The 22,878-nt window shown below is 41.6% G+C and overlaps 2 protein-coding genes across 2 annotated transcripts in view; one reads left to right on the top strand and one right to left on the bottom strand.

Moving 5' to 3' along the window:
* atp13a1 (ATPase 13A1) overlaps nucleotides 1-5,884 on the bottom strand; it is a 68,434-nt gene extending 62,550 nt beyond the window's left edge. Inside the window, exon 1 of the mRNA XM_028823929.2 lies at nucleotides 5,465-5,884. Coding sequence (XP_028679762.2) covers nucleotides 5,465-5,842 — 378 coding nt within the window. The 5' untranslated portion in view covers nucleotides 5,843-5,884. The remainder of the gene's footprint in view (nucleotides 1-5,464) is intronic.
* A 5,518-nt stretch (nucleotides 5,885-11,402) lies between these two features.
* LOC114667925 (coiled-coil-helix-coiled-coil-helix domain-containing protein 5) lies at nucleotides 11,403-22,175 on the top strand. Its single transcript, XM_028823451.2, has 4 exons — nucleotides 11,403-11,480; nucleotides 13,276-13,416; nucleotides 17,713-17,864; nucleotides 21,994-22,175. Coding segments are annotated over exons 1-4 (321 nt in total). The 5' UTR covers nucleotides 11,403-11,478; the 3' UTR covers nucleotides 22,020-22,175.
* Nucleotides 22,176-22,878: the final 703 nt, after the last annotated feature.

The following is a 22,878-nucleotide window of genomic DNA, read 5'->3' as shown; positions in this document are numbered from 1 at the left end:
CCGGTCCTGTTCAGCCTATATACATCGGACTTCCAATACAACTCGGAGTCCTGCCACGTGCAAAAGTTCGCTGATGACACTGCTATCGTGGGCTGCATCAGGAATGGGCTGGAGGAGAAGTATAGGGACCTAATCAATGATTTTGTTAAATGGTGCGACTCAAACCACCTACACCTGAACACCAGCAAAACCAAAGAGCTGGTGGTGGATTTTAGGAGGCCCAGACCCCTCATAGACCCAGTGATCATCAAAGGTGACTGTGTGCAGATGGTGCAGACCTATAACTATCTGGGAGTGCAGCTGGATGATAAATTAGACTGGACTGCCAATACTGATGCGCTGTGCAAGAAAGGACAGAGCCGGTTATACTACCTTAGAAGGCTGGCGTCCTTCAACATCTGCAATAAGATGCTGCAGATGTTCTATCAGACAGTTGTGGCGAGCGCCCTCTTCTACGCAGTGGTGTGCTGGGGAGACAGCATTAAGAGGAAAGATGCCTCACGTCTGGACAAACTGGTGAGGAAGGCAAGCTCTATTGTTGGCATGGAGCTGGACAGTTTAACATCTGTGGCAGAGCGAAGGGCACTCAGCAGGCTCCTATCAATTATGGAGAATCCACTGCATCCACTTAATAGTATCATCTCCAGACAGAAGAGCAGCTTCAGCGACAGACTGCTGTCACTGTCCTGCACCACTGACAGACTGAGGAGATCGTTCCTCCACCACACTATGAGACTCTTTAATTCCATCCGGGGGGGTAAACGTTAACATTTAACATTATACATAGTTATTGTCTGTTTTTTTTCACCTGCATTATTATCATTCTTTAATTTAATATTATTTATTGTATCAGTATGCTGCTGCTGAAGAATGTGAATTTCCCATTGGGATTAATAAAGTATCTATCTATCTATCTATCTATATCAATTTTAATAAAAGAATAAGTGTCAGTCTGTGTGTCTGCGCAGTTGCTATGACTGCTCTTATTTATCTGTATCTGTAAACTAAACTTGAGGTAAAGCGTGCACGCCAGGTTGTATATATGCACAGATGCCAGAGGCCATGCACAATACAACCGCCGGCTGAACACAAACGCGCACAGCACCTCATATACAACCTTCGTTTAGTAATGTAGATCTCCAAGCCCGGATCCGCCGCCATGGTCACTTCAGCACGCGAATCTGCTGCCGTCACCATCAGGGAACTAAGTGGCGCCGAAACCGCACCCGCACAGCAGCCCAGAGTCAGACCCAGCGGCTTCCCAGAGTCAGTAGGTGGCACCCAAACAACACAACACAACCTGTAAACTAAACTTGAGGTAAAGCCCAGCAGTCAGCTACTCCACAGTGCCAGCAGTTAGTATTCACCACTCCACAGTGCCAGCAGCTACTCCACTCCACAGTGCCACCAGTCAGTGTTCTCCACTCCACAGTGCCACCAGTCAGTGTTCTCCACTCCACAGTGCCACCAGTCAGTGTTCTCCACTCCAAAGTGCCACCAGTCAGTGTTCTCCACTCCAAAGTGCCAGCAGCTACTCCACTCCACAGTGCCAGCAGTCAGTGTGCTCTAATCCACTGTGCCAGCACTCAGTGTGGCAGCTGTCAGTGTGGCTTATTTGAATCACATTAAGGTAATTCAGTGTTAAAAGTAAGTTCAATTATGATTCCTAACGACTTCTAGCTAACGACAGAGCTGTAGAAAAACAAAAATGAGACCGCATGGATAAAGACAATGAACGAAGGCGCCTACAATGCGCTTCTGAAACACCAGAACCAAAGGAGTCACGGCTCCAAAAAGAAACAGCTTTAGTACAAATATATTTATTTAATTAAATGAAAACTTTCCCAGGATGCTCCCACCCTCCATGATTTTCATCCCTCCAAAGATCGGAAGGAACAGAAAGTGATTGCCATTCTTGGATTTGCGATTCTTTTGAGAATCGGGGGTTTACAGGTATCTATCTAACTCAGACACAACTTATCCTGGAAGCATCAGGTACTATGCAGGAACAAACCGTGGCACCAGAAAACCAGCCCATCATGGGGCCCACCCACACACACATGCTTCCAATTTCAAATCAGCAATCAAACATTCATATCTTTGAGATGGTGGAGAAATATCTATAGTGGAAAAACGTAAATCACTTCATAGACAACGACCAGATGCCTGATTGGAACCAACAATATTAGATCTGTGAGGTATCAGCACAAACAACTATGTTATTGCACCACCCACTCTTAAAATTATAAGGAAAAGCACAACAAATATTAACTAAAATTTGTCAAAAGGCACTTGGGAGAAAGAAGTGTAAGAAGATTCTATGGTCCGACTAGAAAGAATATCCATCCATCCATTTTCCAACCCGCTGAATCCGAACACAGGGTCACGGGGGTCTGCTGGAGCCAATCCCAGCCAACACAGGGCACAAGGCAGGAACCAATCCTGGGCAGGATGCCAACCCACCGCAGAGAAAGAATATCTTTAGATAAAATGCTATCTACACCCTACAGTATGCTGAGCCCAAGCATATGACACACAGTGGTTACCTCATTAAAAAAATAAATAAAACACAATTGCAGAAAACATCCTGGAGGTAAACCAGTGCCTCAGTAAATAAAAAACATATGGTCCAGGCGAACAAGTATCAAATACAAAAACAATAATACACAATATTCCAAAATGGTCCACTCAAAGCCCACACTTAAATTCAAAGATGAGTAGGTACCAGAGGCTGGAAATGCGCTGCTCAGCTACAGATCCCAAGTAACAGAAAGAAACATGAACAAGGGCATGAAAAAACTTGTCAGCTAAAAATGGCTGATACTAAGCCAGTCTAGACTTCTAAAACGGGATCTTCAACAAGAACTGGTGAAACGAGGGGAGAATATTATGGAACCAGCCATTTGCATTTTTAGGTATGTTTGCATATAATGCGAGAAACACCTATTACATAGCCACGTCTGTCTCTGTCTTTCTGCAAGAAACAACTAGGCCACCTGAGGGCCAATTTTGTTGAAATTTGGCACATTTATTCTACAAAGAAATTTGTAATAGTACAAAAAAGTCACTGCTCTGGAAATGAATGGAAGAAAGCAATTATAGAAAGATAAACAGTGCAAGACTGGATTGATTGAACTTGATGTAATATCTGCAGGTTAGTAATGTAAAGAACAGATGTTATCAACCTGCAGCTACACTATGTATGAACAAATTAATTACACAAGAAAGTTGTATGCCTCGCAGTTAGGAGACCTGGTTTCGCTTCCCGGGTCCTCCCTGCGTGGAGTTTGCGTGTTCTCCCCGTGTCTTTCCTCCAGGTACTCTTGTTTCCTCCCACAGTCCAAAGACATGCAGGTTAGGTGCACTGGCGATTCTAAATTGTGTGTGTGGTGTGTGCACGCCCTGCGGTGGGCTGGCGGCCTGCCCGGGGTTTGTTTCCTGCCTTGCGCCCTGTGTTGGCTATTATTGGCTCCAGCAGACCCCCATGACCCTGTAGTTAGGATATAGCAGGTTGGATAATGGATGGATGGAAGAAAGTTGTAGCTCCCATAAGTGATATAAACATACTTGGATAGGTTTAGAAAGGGAGCTGCACTTGATCTGCAGGCAGAAGACTGGGCACGCAACAAGGACAGCGCCATTGTATACAGTTACTACGGGGCATGAAGAGGCCAAGGACAGAACTACAGTTAAAATGTGCTGAGAGAGTTGCTACTCAGCTGTATAAAATACAACAGACTAAACTGGGATTGCCTTCTGTCAGAGCCGATTTTCCTTCCATTCGTCTTCAGACTGGAGTCAAAATCTTTAACATAATTGTCACCTTTGGCAATTCCTCTTATACAACAAATCAGTTCCTTTCCATGTTCTTAGTTATTTATAAAATTTTAATGAATTATGGGGCTTAAACTAATAGTAATAGTCAGATGGGGAACTTATTTCAGTTGCTTTTCTCCTTTCATACAGTAATATTCATAGTGATTTTAGTATTAGGCATTTTGTATTCAGATATTTTTTATTTGGTAATTATCAGGTACTATCCCTGCACCACTGACACACATCAATTGAAGCCATTTTTATATCACTTCAATTGGAATCTTCTGCGTATAAAAGCTGTTGAGCCACCACAAGCCTATTCTGGCTCCATTTTTAACTCCATTGTAAAGATCATTGAAAAGCACACATTTAACATAGTCTATCTATTAACACCTGTTACTGCTGTCATTTTTGAATATGTAAATCTCATTTAAAATCAAGTATGTAATGTAGTCTACTAATAAATGCAATTGAAATCTATTGTTGCGGTTACATTTCAGTATGACTCATTGCTACAAAAATACTTACCAATATGTCATCACTGACTCCTGGATGAAGTGGGAAATGCTCCAACTTAATTTCAGTTAAACTAGTCACTGAACACACCTGAATGTTATGCCACATGTACATTTTCCAAATTGTTTAACACAGCCAGCCACTTTAATATTATTGAGTCAATACTAAAAATACATACAGTAAATAACCACAATACATTAAAATTCCACAGAGTGCAACAGAAGGGGTTTGAAACTCACTTCCGTGAGGTGTCTGTGAAGGTTCAGCACAAACTCTATCTGTTTACATGGGGTTTCTCCTGCTGCATCCCAGATATGTGCAGGTGAGGTTACCTGGCGATTCTAAACTGGCCATATGTGGGTGGGCCTTGTTATACACTGGCACATTGCCCATGGTTGTCTCCTACTTTGCATCTGATGCTGCCTTGTTAGGCACCCAGAAATGGATTAGTTTTGTTATTTTATGTTACGGTTCCAAATATGAATTACAGTATACAGTGGTAAAGACAGGACAACCACCGACCACATCATCATCCCAATTCATCTATGGCTATTTTATTGTCTTCATGCTGTTGTGAGCTTATAAAAAATGACTCGTGGAATTAATGTTCTCTAAAGGATAAATGATGAAAACCGATCAGTAACGGTAATGCTGCCAGATGAAGACTCCATGTGAGAGAGCTTCACGCGTCAGCTTGACTGATTCGTTTGCTCCCCATTATGGACTTCCTGACCAGACTGGTTCCAGTGCTCAATGAAGTGCCAGTAGCTGGTTCACACTGCCCCTTATCATCACATCAGAAGTATCCTACTCCTCATCATCATCTGCTGCCATATGTTCAGTGCCCATTTGCCGATACAGCTGCCACGTGATTCAGCGCAGGGTACCGGAAAAGTTTGCACTTTTTGGACTTGAAGTGTGTTTTGGGACTTGTAGTTTCACGACTCGCACGAACGTAGCTAAAACACTTCCAGTTCACCTGCAAGCACAGCGTGGACACAAAGTATTCCGAGGCGACAGCAACTGCCAGTAAGCATTCAGCATGTTTCAATTTAAACTCCATGCCCCTCAATGCCCGAAATACACAAGCAATCACATCCACCTCTCCCCCCCAAGCAAACCCGGTCGGTACCTTGGAGCAGGTGAGCCAGCAGTGCGCGTCCACAGACCAGTGACCCGACAGCGCAGTGAGGACGTGCGCGATGCCGATGACCGCGAAGGAGATAAGGCCGGCCTCTGGATATTCTGCTGCTCCATATACGGCCAACCACAAATAGAGCCAGGCCGGGTAGAGCACGGCGACGAAGGGCAGCACAGTGCCGTGCAGTATCCGGGGCCGCCGGCGGTAAAGCGACACCGAGCTGACTAATTCGTCCGTGGGCCTGGGGGATGAAGCAGCTCCGCCACCACAGCAGTCTTTTTGCGGCCGCTCCGGCTCTCCAAAACCGCGGTCTTCTGCCATCTTCTCTACACTACTAGCCCCCGGACTGAGGGAGGGAGACAGGGCCATGTAGCGGCCGGCGCCTTCCGCATACGTCAGCGCGCAGCGGCACTTCCGGCCCTGAGTCACCATGGCAACGCAGCCACCACGGAATATCATTAGAAAAGCTGAGGCAGGGAACTTGTCGCTTCGCTTTATCACAGACGGTGAGCCCGCGAACATTAAAATTAGGGCTTTTTAGTTTGTACGTGCGCATGAAATTCTTACTTTATAAATCATTAGGTGTTCCATACGTTGAACTAGCGTGTGCGTGCAACCTGTTCATATATCATCCGGGGACGCTGAGGAGTTGCGCCGTTAAAGTTGATCGTTGACTTGGAACCGCCAGGCTGTACGTGCGTTTGGTAATTTGAGTGATCGTGTGGTGCACTTCTGTCCAGGTATGGCCAGTGCCCGATTCACCTCAAATTGAGACATAGGCATGGAGGATTTCTGGGCACCGCGATATTTCCTAATGCATAACTATTTTTGCATCTAATTATAAGCTGGAGTGTGAAAAAGGACTGTGCCTGTAAATATGTATTTTTAAATATATATGTTATTCATTTTTATTGTTGACATTCCGTACCCGATTTCACTGAAAAATGGTGTGCTAGTTTAAACAACAAATGTACATCAGTTTCACATAATAAAATGCTTTTTTAAACAAAGATTTTTAAATTATGCTCAATATACTTCATTACTATGCTGAAACAACATATTTGTATATAAAACAAATGCATTTTTTAGTCAGTCAGTCAGTCATTTTCTCACCCACTTTGTCTTGAACAGGGTCATGGGGGTCTGCTGGAGCCTATCCCAGCTAGCATAGGGCACAAGGCAGGAACAAACCTTGGAATGGACGCCAGTCTATTGCAGAGCAAACACACACACACACATCCACCCCAATGGGGCAATTTAGGATCACCAATTCACCTAACCTGCATGCCCATGAATACCCAGAGGAAACCCATACAGACACAGGGAGAAAATGCAAAGGACCCAGGATGTGAACCCCGGACTCCTTACTGCAAAGCAACAATGCTACCACTGTACCACCGTGCCACCCTAATGCATTTTTAATGGTCTGTTAAATTAATTATCTTATAATACGCTACCATGGCTGTCTGTTTGTCTGCCCAGGATTTTAAATCACCTGTAGCTCACAAACCCTTTGAACTATTGACCTGAAATTTGGTACACATATACTATGTGACATCTGCTATCCACTTTCAGGGTGATGCTTGACCTCCAAAGTTATTCCTCTTTTTATTTTTATTTTATTTTATTGTAGAATCAACTCTCGGCAGCAGCCAGCAGGGCAGGCACCTTTCTCATCCCTACCACCTTCGCTGTCACTTCACCTACCTCTTCATATCTTAAATCATTCTTGAGGCAGATTGAAGACTTAAGTGCCAGCTTAAGTGAAAAATTAAGGAAAAATATACTAAATAATTGCCACATAAACACTGACTTAGTTTTAACGTGAAAAGATGCCAACGACAGAAAAGAAGAAGTGGGCTGCTAGGGTGGAGAAAAGAAGAGCTGCTCAAGAAGCAGCAAGTGCATCGACCTTTGAGCAAACGAATGGTAAACGTACAGAGAAAGAGGATGAAGACTAGGAATGCTCAAGTCAAGTGTAATCATGCAGTGCGCCGTTACTGGTATTACATAAAACAACATGACTCAGCAATAAAACAATATTTAAACAAGGTTTTGATATTTTTTTTTTTTTTATAAAAATTTCACATTACCGAGTTATTTAGCTATAGCCTATTTAGGTTGTCTATTATACTTGTTTCATTGTACTTTTTTAAAACTGTCTTTTTCCAGTTCATGTTCAAGGTGATAAATAAGAAATTTGTTTATGCTAATAATTCAGTTGTATAGGTGGCAAAGATGCTTTTCTGATGTAGGGTGGGCAACAAACTTCCCGTGTATCAAAATAAATGCCGTAAATCAGCATCCTCCACAATCACACAAAACCCACAGCATTCATTAAAAAAACTACCAAAATTTAACTTTCTTTGCAATTGTACAAAGGTGTGGAGATGCCTTGGACCACAATGCAACAACAGGGTGGATCCTTATGCCAATATAGGACAGCCACTTATAGAAAATTTGTTTATTTACAATAAATCAACTTAACCCTGTATAGAAAAATGGGAACTGAGAATTCATTCATCCATCCATCCAATCCGCCATATCCTAACTACAGGGTCATGGGGGTCTGCTGGAGCCAATACCAGCCAACACAGAGCAGGAAACAAACCCCAGGCAGGGCGCCAGCCCACCGTGGGGCACGCACATACACACCCGGGACAATTTAGAATCGCCAATGCACCTAACCTACATGTCTTTGGACTGTGGGAGGAAACCCATGCAGACACGGGGAGAACATGCAAACTCCACGCAGGGAGGACCCGGGAAGTGAACCCAGGTCTCCTTACTGTGAGGCAGCAGCACTACCACTGTGCCACCACAATTCAGAATTTTAGAATTAAAAAGTTTAACTCAACATCAAGATTAACATAAAATAGGTGATTAAAGGCAACAATCCCTGAGGTTGATTATGCTTATGTTAAAAGAAAATAGTTTAATGGTTTTGTTTCAGCATAATAGACCCCGTGATCATCAAAGGTGACTGTGTGCAGAAGGTACAGACCTATAAATATCTGGGAGTGCAGCTGGATGATAAATTAGACTGGACTGCCAATACTGATGCGCTGTGCAAGAAAGGACAGAGCCGGTTATACTACCTTAGAAGGCTGGCGTCCTTCAACATCTGTAATAAGATGCTGCAGATGTTCTATCAGACAGTTGTGGCGAGCGCCCTCTTCTACGCGGTGGTGTGCTGGAGAGGCAGCATTAAGAGGAAAGACGCCTCACATCTGGACAAACTGGTGAGGAAGGCAAGCTCTATTGTTGGCATGGAGCTGGACAGTTTAACATCTGTGGCAGAGCGAAGGGCGCTGAGCAGACTCCTATCAATTATGGAGAATCCACTGCATCCACTAAATAGGATCATCTCCAGACAGAAGAGCAGCTTCAGCGACAGACTACTGTCACCATCCTGCTCCACTGACAGATTGAGGAGATCGTTCCTCCCCCAAACTATGCAACTTTTTAATTCCACCCGGGGGGGTAAATGTTAACATTTAACATTATACAAAGTTATTGTCTGTTTTTCACCTGCATTATTATCATTCTTTAATTTAATATTATTTATTGTATCAGTATGCTGCTGCTGAAGAATGTGAATTTACCTTTGGGATTAATAAAGTATCTATCTATCTATCTATCTATCTATCTATCTATCTATCTATCTATCTATCTATCTATCTATCTATCTATCTATCTATCTATCTATCTATCTAATTTAATTGTGTTAATGTGACAGCTAAGAAAATCACATCAATATAACTAGAAAAAGCTACGTAATTTCAACAAACATTATTATTTTAATATATATTTTAGTTCATTTAGAGCCTAAGAGAAGGTTTATGGATGTGGTGAGAGAGGACATGCAGGCGATGGATGTAACAGAGCAAGATGAAGAGGACAGGAAGATATGGAAAAAGATGATCCGCTGTGGCAACCCCTAACAGGAGCAGCTGAAAGAAGAAGAAGAGAAATAAAGTAAACATCCCCGTTAGTTCATTTTTTCAGTGTTGCTTGTGCACAAAACCATAAGGGCTACCGTATATCTTGTTGCACATAGTGAACTGAATGACAGCTGCTGTATATCAACAGCTGTAGTACAACAAGTATTAAGTATCGATTGACACAGACTATTCAAAAATGTTTTTACTTTTTAAGCAGGTAATACCTAAAAGCATTTGCCTTTCAGTTTTGCTATTTAAATGTGTACAAAAAGTGACAACAATAATATGCTATAATTGAGGCCCACTCAGGTCGTGCCTCCCTAAACCCGGACTTGGGTATGGCCCTGTGCAACCGCGAGAAGCTCTGTCTGTCTGTGAAATTTGAGTAGGTAAAGAAACAACAAGAAAAATGAATCTCAGGTGTCATGCAAAAACTTTTTGAAGCAAGACACAACGAAAGATGGATGATTTTGTTTTAGAAAATGAACAGCTGATCGTGAAAATGAGTAGGTTAATTTTATTTCTTTTAATCTAACAGTAGCAGTAAATTGAAATACAACTTGCAAGGACAAAGCCATTTACAAAAAGTGAAATATCGATAGCTCAGTGTCATCATCTGACATCATTCAGTTACGAAAATGATCCAAAGTACACTAGGAAATCCACCAAGGAATGACTCTGAAAGAAGAAATGGAGGATTATGGACCGGCCTAGTCAAAGTCCAGATTTGAATCCCATTGAAATGTTGTTGGGTTTGGGGGTTTGAAAGGGGCAGGACATGCAAGAAAATGTACAACCAACTTGCAACTGAAAGAGTCGGTGTCAAAAATACATATGGCAGGACTAGGGTTACCACTTTTAATACAAAAAAATAAGGAACACATACTGCAGCGGGTGCCACATCTCAGTGCCAACACTTTGCAGACTCTACTTAAAAGACCCGCCCTCCTCACTAGACAGTTAAAAAGACCAATCAAACTAACGATGACATCAAGTATTACCCAATCAAAAGTAGGAAAGGAGGCATCTTCATAAAATGCGTGTGGGATGATTTGCATAAGACGCTGCTTTAAAAAAAGTGATAAAAAAAATACGGGACAAATCCCGTCCCGTATTGATTCAAAACGGGACGCGCAATTTCATTCTCAAATACGGGACGATTCCGTATTTTAAAGGACGGGTGGCAACCCTAGGCAGGACTGTAGCAGGGGCAGTTATGCAAAACACCTACAAGAAGTCATTTCTGCTAAAGGGGGCAATACCAGCTTCTGAGACCAAGGGTAGACTTGCTTTTTCCCTGATAAACTATTCCATGCATTAATATTTTTGTTGAATAAATTATTGAAAAGGCAAATTTTCCTTGTGTTTTATTCAAGTGTACCACCTTTATCTATAGGCACTGTCTTCACGAAGATATATTGTTTGCCTGTTCAAATATGTTAAAAAGGCAATACTTTCCATGGGCTGTACTAACCTTTTCACAAGATTGCATTTGTATATGTGAATAATATATCTTCTGTAAATATATTTCTATTCCTTTGTTCATAATGCCAATACTTCTGTAGTTTAAAACCATTTTGCATCAAATGAAAATTAATTTCGGGCTCTGGAAACTTCCATGGTGGAGTATCTGCCAAAGCCACTGTTGAGCAATAATTAATACCCACAATATTGTATTCCTGAACTAATATGTTAATTATCCACCAAAAATTATTTCCAACACTAGAAGGATATTCCCAACAATTGTTACCTCTGATTGAGTCCAATGTTTCCCCTTAAATATTTTTAAATATGTCCAATGTGTTAAATACACATTTGCTCTCCAGCTGTCAATTTGAAATTGCGACATCTTTAAGGAGCCTCTTGGCTTTAAGAGCGTGACATTTTACCGGGGAACGTCACAGAAAAAAGATTGGCACCACTGAGAGCAAAAGGAATTACAAGTTGAAATGATTTCGCCAATCAGAAATTTGAAGGCGGGACTTCTGCGTGACGTAAAGGAATTGCGGAAGCTGCCGCGTGACCTCTGCCGAGCGCAAGAGAGGCGGCATCTTCGCAGTAATGTAAGTTTTTTTAGTGTACACGTGTTTGGTTGTCATAGGCTTTCAAAATGAGATTCGTTTTAAGTGGTTTTATTTTAGCTAGCGGACTATTCAGTATATAAAAAATGCGACGGTAGTCCAGCTGAGTTTCATGCTAAACAGGTTGTCAATGTGTGATATCATTTTAGACTTAAAGTTGCATGTATATCGTTCTGATTCGTTGCGTGTGTAGTATGGCTTGGATGTAGACGTGGCTTGTACTTTGACTACTTCCTATTCATCGTGTTCACCAATCACAAATATTTTTCATGTAACTCATGTGAATAGCAATGCATTCTGAAACTTTTTTTTTCCTTCTTTCTGTTCAGCCCTTTTTTAACAGCTTGAAAATATTTTGATAGGTTGTCAAGTGCTATGTCACATCAGATCTTATTTTAAGTAGCGCAGTTTATATTTACTTTGCATGTATTTGTTTAGCGGACGCTTTTAACCGTAGCGACTTACAAAAAAGGTCACCGTAATCGAGTAAACATTAGCCAGGGGGACTGCGTGGGATCAAGTGTTGAAAGGAAAGGTGACAAGATTGATTACCACAAGTGAACAGCGCAGAACAAAATGCAAGCTCGTTAAATTTCATGGTTTCAAAAACCAAATAGCTAATATCAGACAGGAATTCACCAAACAAGAGTCTTCAGGGGCTTCATAAACACATCGAGGGAGCAAGTATTTCAAATGGAGGTGGATGACTCTTTCCACCAGCTAGGAGCTACACACAAAAAGGGTCTGGATTGAGATTTGGTGCCATGCAGAGGTGGCATTACCAGATACCCCAGGTACCCATCATCAGCAGACCTCAGTGGGCGAGAAGGAGTATAGGACCAGACAGATCTCTCTCTCTTTCTCTCTCTCTCTATATATATATCTATCCACCCATCCATTATCCAACCCACTGAATCCGAACACAGGGTCACGGGGGTCTGCTGGAGCCAATCCCAGCCAACACAGGGCACAAGGAGGGAACCAATCCTGGGCAGGGTGCCAACCCACCGCAGGACACACACAAACACACCCACACACCAAGCACACACTAGGGCCAATTTAGAATCGTCAATCCACCTAACCTGCATGTCTTTGGACTGTGGGAGGAAACCGGAGCGCCCGGAGGAAACCCACGCAGACACGGGGAGAACATACAAACTCCACGCAGGAAGGACCCGGGAAGCGAACCCCGGTCCCCAGGTCTCCTAACTGCGAGGCAGCAGCGCTACCACTGCGCCATCGTGCCGCCCTATCTATCTATATATATATATATATATATATATATATATATATATATATAAATATATATATATATATATATATATATATATATAAATAAATAAATAAATGACCAAGTATAATATTTTTGTCTCATTTGTTTAACTGGTTTCTCTTTATCTACTTTTAGGACTTGAGTGAAAATCTGATGATGTTTTAGGTCATATTTATGCAGAAATATAGAAAATTTTAAAGGGTTCACAAACTTTCAAGCACAAATGTAACTTGCATGTGTTTGGGATGGACATGGGAGGGGGAGAACAAACGCCACACAGGCAGTGACCAGTCCATGATTCTAACCAAGAACTTTGAAGCTGTGAGATTGCAATACCAACACCTTTCTTCTCTCTCAGAAAAGTAGCTTCCCTCAAAAGCATTGTCTCTTTCAGTCTTATTTACTTTTATATACTCGTATTTTACTCTGGTGATCTTGGATGCTACTGTTAATTATTAAGCTGCGTGTCTGCTAACCATTTCTTTGTTTATTTTTGCTTTGTAGGCAGGCTGCAATGGAAATATCCCACAGGTACTGTAGCAGTGAGTTAGAGAGCTACGGCAGTTGCGTGTCTTCTCATCCATCTTCATGGCAGCATGACTGCCATCACTTGAAAGTCCAGGTGGCAAAGTGCACCTCTTCTCAGTAAGTACCACAAGCATGATATTCTGTTACAGTACTTAATTGTTACAAAGAGAGTCAACCATAATGTGTCAAATCTGTTTACCTGGTCAATGCTTGCTACCATTGGAAAAGCTGTGGACCCCCATCCCCAAAGGTATTTCTGACACAGGTGAGCCATTTACAGTTTACCTTCTTGCACCTTGGACATTTATAAGCATAGATAGTGGATAAGTCGACCAGCTGTTGCTTCTTGATGTTTAATCCAAACATTGGTGCAGACCCTGGCCATCACTGTAATAGGGAGCCCACACTGTTTAGTGTCAATCAGCATCCTTGTGTTTTAGATTAAAGCAATCTGACATCATAAGGTTAAGGAGACCACATTAAGATGATCTGAGATTAACTATTTCCTTAAGTAAACTAAAACAAAATTATCAGTACTTTTTTCACGAACTTTGCAACAATCTTGTAGTATCCACTACAGAAGCCTGTGTGTTTTATGTAGAAATTGTATAAGAGAAGGTCACTGACCTCTTGTATCCAGTAGAGAGCGTTAGCTCCCTGGGAATGAGTTCTTTTGTAATTGCGGTATGTTACATAACCTGAATCTATATAGATATAATAAAGGGTGGCGCACGAAAAACTGAACCGTCTCCAACCGGCTAGCTTGAGCTATTATACAGGCGGGTGCCGTCATGATCATGGAGCCTCATTGTCGCGATGGGGTCAGCAGCCCCAACTGTGCATTAGTAAGAAAGCTGTGAGCCAGTGGGTACAGACGTGCGTGAAAGAGATCCGGAAGATGTATTCTCTGCAACAGAGGATTGGAATAGTGGAGGCGTATGTGTCTACCGGTTCATTTAAGGAAATGTGGGACATTTTTGCACAGAAGTTTCCTGGTGTAAACCTACCAGCAAAGAGCATTATTCACGAGTTGGTGAAGAAGTGACGTAAGACTGGGTCAGTTGCAGACTGCAAAAAGAGTCGGGGCCCGTTGCTCATTTCGTGTATGGGCTAAGAAACATACGTTGTCGTTGGAGTCGGAGATGGTTCAGTTTTTCATGCGCCACCCTGTATAAAAAGATGATACCCCTCTCTTAGTAATACTGAGGTAAGAAATCACATAGGAGAAATAACAGCTTTCTTTAATGACGGCTTACGCTGCATAACAGACGATGGAAGCCAATGGCAAGAACCCAGTTCGGGAGTAGGGGTGCGATGTGTAGAGTCTGTCATTTTCGCCATGCAGTGAAAGGATTTTCAGGATCGGATGACGTTATCTTCCATCCGTCCGTCGGCTTCTAAGGTGTACCGGGCAGTGTTCCAAGGCTTTATACTCTTTCTTCATGTGCAGTTGTTCCTAACTGTCTTGTCTTATAATGATTGCCTAGTGGTTCTTACATGGTGAACCCCTGTGCTAGATCTGGCTCCAAGTCAACTGTGCATGTGAGTAGAAAAAGGCAGATTTATAAAATATGTTTGCACAGAGCACAGTGACATATTAAACTTATACACATATTACACCTCCATTGTAAGATATACAAGACTGAAGATGATCGAGCTGCCCAGCAAAAAGCCATTCCCTTGTAGAAACAAACAGTCTCAATCTCGGATGCACTCACTTTTCTGTATTGAAGTGACGAAAGTGTCACTGAGAAACAAGAAGAGAGTCACATATTTTTCACCAAGCCATCCATCCCTCCAGATCATAATCTACTCCAGTGGTGGCAATGTAATGAACATCAATTCAAGGGGCTTTGTGTACCTGCTATCTCTGTCCTCACTGAGTGGGTGTTCTCAATGACCAGGATCATCCTCGGTATGCTTTGAGCCCTTCTCTCCCTAGAAGAACATGTTGGTTTTTCTCATTAAGAATGAATGAAGATTGCTGAGCCTGCCGGTGATGCAGATTTTGTTGCAGCATTGTTTGCACTTAATCATTTTTTAGAGTTCTTGTTTTTGTCTCTTTCCCTTAAATCTTAATTACATGATTGTTTTAGAAATGAAGATTTAGTTCATTATTGATTGCACAATGCAGATTCATCTAATTCTTGAATGTCATTAAGGCTGTGTAGACTAATTCAAATTCAACTCGGAGTCCTGCCACATGCAAAAGTTCACTGACGACACCGCTATCGTGGGCTGCATCAGGAGTGGGCAGGAGGTAGGAGTATAGGAACCTAATGAAGGACTTTGTTAAATGGTGCAACTCAAACTACCTACAACTGAACACCAGCAAAACCAAGGAGCTGGTGGTGGATTTTAGGAGGCCCAGGCCCCTCATGGACCCCGTGATTATCAGAGGTGACTGTGTGCAGATGGTGCAGACCTATAAATACCTGGGAGTGCAGCTGGATGATAAATTGGACTGGACTGCCAATACTGATTCTCTGTGCAAGACAGAAGGCTTAGAAGGCTGGCATCTTTCAACATCTGCAATAAGATGCTGCAGATGTTCTATCAAACGGTTGTGTGGTTAGCGCCCTCTTCTATGCGGTGGTGTGCTGGGGAGGCAGCATAAAAAAGAGGGACGCCTCACACCTGGACAAACTGGTGAGGAAGGCAGGCTCTATTGTAGGCACAGAGCTGGACAGTTTGACATCTGTGGCAGAGCGAAGGGCGCTGAGCAGACTCCTATCAATCATGGAGAATCCACTGCATCCACTGAACAGGATCATCTCCAGACAGAGGAACAGCTTCAGTGACAGACTGCTGTCACCGTCCTGCTCCACTGACAGACTGAGGAGATCGTTCCTCCACCACACTATGCGACTCTTCAATTCCACTCGAGGGGGTAAACGTTAACATTATACAAAGTTATTGTCTGTTATACCTGCCTCGCACTCTCCACCTTGCACCTTTTAACTTGCACTGTGTTTTTATCACTCTTTAATTAATATTGTTTTTTATCAGTATGCTGCTGCTGGAGTATGTGCATTTCCCCTTGGGGATTAATAAAGTATCTATCTATCTATCGACCGACTGACCTTCCATCCATCTATCTATCTATCTTGTAAGTGCCATGGAGGATGGACAGGCATTCTGGCCAGGACAGAGGTTGATACCTTGCTTGTCAGGGAGACCGTAATGGAAGGACATGGAGACATAACACGGCTGGGTCACCTTACAACCCTCATCCCGGTTGGAATAATAGAGTGGTGGATGGACTAGCAGAAGCTGGATGCCGACAGCGGTTCAGTTCCGCATACAATAGGAGGCAGTGTCCTCCTCGAATAGTCCCATTATTGGACAACTGCAGGGATGCATGGAACTTGGAGTTCAGAAGTGTAGCCCTACCTCCCGAGGAGGACCTCCTTGGTTTCCATACGACCCGAAAGTGCTCCCAACAAGCCAGACCATCATACCAAAAGCATTCCATCATTCCAGTTTCCAGCAAAGAGATTTCAGAGAATTTGTAATAGTGATATTATTGGGCATGCACACTTGAAAGGTGCTGGAGTTAAGTAAAAACCCCTTATTTATACCCAGGGGAGTGTTGGGTGCTATTGTGTCTGAGGTTTGTGGTTCCCTGGCGCCCACTTGTGGTCAAATCCTCTGATAGCGTTAGGTGCAGCATGTGGTGTTTTGTGTGTCTCTACAGTCCAAGTACATTTTAAATTAATCTGAAAGAAATTAATTCTGTTCTTATTTATTGTCATCAATTACTAATATTGTGTCTCTAAAAAAGTTCATGCAGTATTATATGGTAGCCTTAAAGATAGATTAGTTTTGTTTAAATAAGAAAATATGTTCAATACTTCAGCAATGAGATATTTTTATGCACATAACTAGCTTGTATGAAATGCTTAAATAAGACAACATAAGTAAGATAAACTGATGTTTGGTCAACCCATGACATTTCAGATTGTGAAATACTGCAGACAAAGAGTACAAATAAAAGGAAAATACCATGGAGAACTGTAGCCCTTTCAGAAAAATAACAAAATCTAGTGGGCTAAGGCAAGTCACATTTTAAATATTTCTTTTAAAGAATTGGGCTGCACTGACATGAACCAAGGTAGACAGTTTGACACTGTACTGTATAATAATTATTTGCATTTATATAGCGCTTTTCTCACTACTCAAAGCGCTCAGCAATTGCAGGTTAAGGGCCTTGCTGAAGGGCCCAACAGAGCAGAGTCCCTTTTTGGCATTTATGGGATTCGAACCGGCAACCTTCCGATTGTCAGTGCAGATCTCTACCCTCAGAGCCACCACTCCGTATATCAAACCGTCCTATATCTCTATATTGTTGTACAGCGTAAAAAAATGCACATTTTTGATTTACTGTTTTTGTTTTTCTGCCTCTTTTCACAGTCCTGTTATCCAAAAGATCCGGACAGACTGCAGTCAACCCTTTTCTGCTTTTGAGCAATGTCTTAAAGAGAACCAGAACTCTGTTGCCAACTGCTCAGATCATATCAACAAGTTCTTGCTTTGTGCAGAGTCTGTCAAACATCCAAGTTTAGGTAAAACACTTAAAAAAATAATTTAAATTACCCTTGATCCTGCATACACAACAAAATCAATGCATGGTTATTGGAGGAAGGACATTTACTCGGCTAAGCATTTTTCAAAGATGTGTCCCTGAGGGCAGTCTCGGAGCAGAGATATGCAGATTTTAGAAAATCAGCTTTTAAATCCAGGCTCAGTATATACTGGCAATGATTACTTCTTTTATATATGAGATGATGTGTGTGGGGATCTCAAAATATTTCCATCATAATATTTGTGTAGACTATCTATCCATATTACTGACCGAGAATGGTAAACCGGATGGCATGGACGCAGGTACACGGCGATGGGACCATGAGACGTACTGCGCAGGCACGTACAGCGCGCATCCCATAAACCGCACGCGAAGTTGTATCCACCGCGCACGAAGGAGTCACGGCCCAAAAACGAAAGAGCTCAACTGACGTGAATGAGAAATGAAGCAACAACATGCCCATAGCTAACTACTACCGACAGCCACACAAAAAAGAGGACTCTGCGCTGCAGCCCAGATTCACATGGAAGAGGCTACGGAGGCCCCACGGGTCCATAAAGTACGGAAGGCGCAGGCGTCAGCACCATATTGTGAGTGGCACTACTGCGGAGTGAAGGCACAGGCGTCACCGCCATACTGTGAGTGGCACTACTGCGGAGTGAAGTTAGGAATAATGTTCTGCTTGGGTCGACTAATGTATTTCAGGATACCCAACGCCGGGGGTAGGCGAGCGAAGCGAGCAGGGGGCAGAGCCCCCTTGTATACATATAATTCACTAAGTCCATGGCAAGCAAGACTGAGCCCCGCCCACCAACAATTCACTAAGCAGCCGACCATGGCACACGCACTACAGAGCCAACAATTTGCGCGATAGCGAAAGCATTTGCCAAGAATGTTTTCATTAATCAAGAACGAAAGTCGGAGGTTCGAAGAAGATCACATACCGTCGTAGTTCCAACCATAAATGATGCCGACTGGCGAACCAGCGGCGTTATTCCCATGACCCGCCGGGCAGCCATTACTCCCACTGGCATGCCTCCGCATAAAGTCAAACTTAAAATTGGTTCAGTCGTCATGCTTCTCAGAAACCTCCTGCCAGCAAGAAGTCTCTGTAAAGGCACTAGACTGACTGTTCTCAGCATTCACCGCAATGTACTGGGGTGTAAAACAATCGCAAGTGCTACCTCACAAACTGTCCATATTCCCCGGATTCCCCTGACCCCATCAGATTCAAATTTGCCTTTTACTTTTACACGCAATTTCCTGTTAGATTGGCCTTTGCAATGACAATTAATAAGGCGCAGGGACACACTTTCAAAACGATATGCCTGTATCTGCCAAAACCAGTTTTCAGTCACGGACAATTGTATGTTGCTCTCTCCAGAGTTCCATCTTTTCATTCACTCACAGTCGTATCCTCAAACCCACCCCATTTGGACAACTGTGTCTTTCAGGAAGTGTTCACCCATCAATACATAATTATGCAGCGTATGCTACGCCGCAGGTTGGCTAGTAACAGAGTATTTTTCTTATTCTATGAAATCACCACGGTACAGAACATATTCTGTAAACTACCAAATGCTATTATAGATTTGCATGTTACACAATCTGCAGATATTTTTTGTCATGCACATTATTGACAAGTTCCATGCACCAGTAATAAAAAGCCAATCTGAAAACAATAGTTATTTTACATTTACATTAGTTATTTTTTATTTAATGTACAATATTTTATCCCTTTTTTAATTATGCACATAGCATGATGAGAGTGCTGTATTAACAAAATGGTTTTAATGGTATACTGCACCCAAAAACAATCATTTTTATGTTTCTTACCCCATCTACTCTGTAGTAGTGGCCAAGAAATTTATTTTCCTGTAAAACAGAGAAAAAGAAGTTTACGACATAACAGAGCTCAGTGCTGGCCAGGACTGTACAATGACAAATAATGAGAAAATGTCCATTGAAAAGAAAAGAAAAAAAAATACTCTTGTTGCATAACCCACATGTTTGTTATAAAGTCGCTTGCTCAAAACATGCAAAACACTTTTTTTTTTGCTAAAATATTATTAGTTACTTCTGGACTTGTTAGTGCATACATTAATAGGAAACCCAAAGACTTGTGTAAAGGGCTTTTTGACTTGAAGACAGGGCTCTTGACCAATGAATAGAGTGTCCTCTAGTCCCTATTGTGATTGACTGTACAACATAAGATCTTCGGTTCATTCATCAGCCCTGACTTTCTCCAAGTCCCTGAACAAGTTGTAACACCTTGTTAATGCGTTTGTAATTTGCTACTTGCTTTGGATACTTGCGTCAGTTAAATATAAATATCAAAATTCTTTTAACAGAGACCTGTTGTTTTTATTTTCTGCTCGACATCCATATGGTTTGACACCATGGCAGGTCCAGGTACTCTGGTTTTCCTTCCACATCCCGAAAGGATATGCATGTTACGGTAATTTGCTGATTCTAAATTGGTCTTGTGGAAATGTGGGGTGTGTGTGTGATTGACACAATAACCGTCAGACATATTCAAATATACACTTGCTCAGTGTGATTAGACTCTTTGATAGATTGGAGCCTTTGGCTGATGGTAAATGTTTTATGCCCAGTGCTGCCAGGATCACCTATGACCTTCAGTAAACCTCAGCAGGTTTAAAACAGGTTTAAGAATGTATGTTATATCCATGCTAGCTGTGCTTCCAGACTAAGCACAGCACAGCTAAGACAGCTTGAAATCTAAATTATCAAACTAGACCTCAGAGTTAATGTTTGCAGTGCGCCATACCATGTTTAGTCTCTGTTACATGCCATTTGGTATGGGATTCATAAAAACAGTGTTAATTCTTGTGATGCATAATCTAATAGAAGGACAAACACAATGCATTTTATTACTAAAAATGTTTGTGATGCACCATCTGTTGGAATGACACATGCAGTGCGTCTGTCTCTGTTATATGTCATTTGGTATGGCATTCATTAAAGCAGTGTTAGTTTTTGTGATGCATAATCTAATAGAAGGACAAATACAATGCATTTTATTACTAAAAATGTTTGTGATGCACCATCTGTTGGAATGACACATGCAGTGCGTCTGTCTCTGTTATATGTCATTTGGTATGGGATTCATTAAAGCAGTGTTAGTTTTTGTGATGCATAATCTAATAGAAGGACAAACACAATGCATTTTATTACTAAAAATGTTTGTGATGCACCATCTGTTGGAATGACACATGCAGTGTGTCTGTCTCTGTTATATGTCATTTGGTATGGGATTCATTAAAGCAGTGTTAGTTTTTGTGATGCATAATCTAATAAGAGGACAAACACAATGCATTTTATTACTAAAAATGTTTGTGATGCACCATCTGTTGGAATGACAAATGCAGTGCATCTGTCTCTGTTATATGTCATTTGATGTGGGATTTGTAAAAGCAGTGTTAATATCGGTGATGCGCCATCTGTTGGAAAGACAAATGCAAATGCCTCTGTTATATACAATTTGGTTTGGGATTCATAAAAGCAGTGTTAATGTTTGTGATGCATCATTTTTTGGATGACAGAGACATAGCAAATGGGCGTAGATGCATAGATAGACACAAAGACACCTATCCTTTTGTTAATGTGGATTAATTACATTCCAGTAGATACTGAGATTCAATTAATATAGGCTTAGGGAGTGAGATTCTGTTAGTATAAGAACTTTATCTGCCTGCCTACCATTTTGTTTATCTGTCTCGTCTGCTTCTTGTTCTTCCTCTCAGTCAGGCGTTTCCAAGGTCATTTTGAGATGTTGCTCATTTATACAGAGGGTCATCAGAGATGTAACCTGAGACATCCCAACTCGCACAATTGCAGAGTATTGATGCATATAGTACCTTAACTATCACTATAAGGATCGGTATCAGCATGGCAATGGTGATGTTTGCAAAATGCTTTTCTTTGAGTTTCTGAGAGGTCAAGCAAATAAAACTGGAGTTCATTGTCTTTATTTTTTCAATGCCTCTCCTCTCATTTTCTGAGGCTGTGTCAACAGACGATTATTCAGAATTTCATGGTTTAGTACGTAAAATAACAGAAAGCTATTTGTGTTTCCTCCTCTACAGGGGATGCCGTACCACCTCAGGCTTAGACCTCTTCCAGGCTCTTCGTCATCATCTGGACACTGGTGATTTCAATATTCATAGAAAAAACATATTGCATTTTACTTTGGGGACGTTATTCTCTTTGGTTTATAATTGTAATATTTATTCACAAGGAAAATACATGTTTTTCTAGAGAAACAGAATTGCTCTGTGTTTTTTTTTTTGTGATCAGAAAGCAGAATCTGCCAACCGAGACTTAAAAGAACACTTGGGTGTATGTTATGAGAAAATGAAGTTTTGACAAATGAAATAAATTAAAATTTTAGGCCTGGATATGCTGTACTGTATATTCAGGAGTGATTCTTAGCATTTGTAAGGAGGTGCATCAGGTTGCTTTAACTTAGAATTATGCAGTTTATAAACTCGTTTTTTCTAAAATAATGCTTTGATAAGCACTGGGAGTGAACAGCTGCTCATAGTTTATGTCACAGTGAGTTTAATGTTGACCTGGGGTCCCCAAACCTGGTCATAGGTACCCAATGTGGCTGAAGGTTTTTGTTCCAACAACGTTCACAGTGATAATAATAAATAATAGCTGATCTCATTTAATTAGCTGGTCTTTGTTTCCTTCTCTTTATTCTGCATTCAGAAAAGCACAGCAGTATGATTTTTATATTTGTAAGACCTTTAGAAATAGATCTGTTTTTTGCTATAGCTTTACATGCTCAGCTCTCTTTTGTTGTTTTCCTATTATTTTTCCCTTTTTCTGTATAGTTTGCGCCTTTCATTGTACACTAATAATGAGAATTAAAAGCAAGCAGAGTAAACACCCAGGCAAACAACACGAATGATGAAAGGCTGCAACTGCTTCACCGTCAGACCCACTAATTAGTAAATAATGGATTA

The sequence above is a fragment of the Erpetoichthys calabaricus genome, chromosome 17 (assembly GCF_900747795.2).
Source record: "Erpetoichthys calabaricus chromosome 17, fErpCal1.3, whole genome shotgun sequence".
NCBI lineage: Eukaryota > Metazoa > Chordata > Cladistia > Polypteriformes > Polypteridae > Erpetoichthys > Erpetoichthys calabaricus.
Note: the sequence above shows the minus strand (reverse complement) of the source record. Positions and strands in the feature narration are given on the sequence as shown.

What these genes read in the sequence shown, in the direction of transcription:
- LOC114667925 (XM_028823451.2), top strand. An exon ending in GCAAAGTGCACCTCTTCTCA is followed by an intron (nt 13,417 to 17,712) that starts GTAAGTACCACA and finishes CTCTTTTCACAG; the next exon opens with TCCTGTTATCCAAAAGATCC. An exon ending in TGTCAAACATCCAAGTTTAG is followed by an intron (nt 17,865 to 21,993) that starts GTAAAACACTTA and finishes CCTCCTCTACAG; the next exon opens with GGGATGCCGTACCACCTCAG.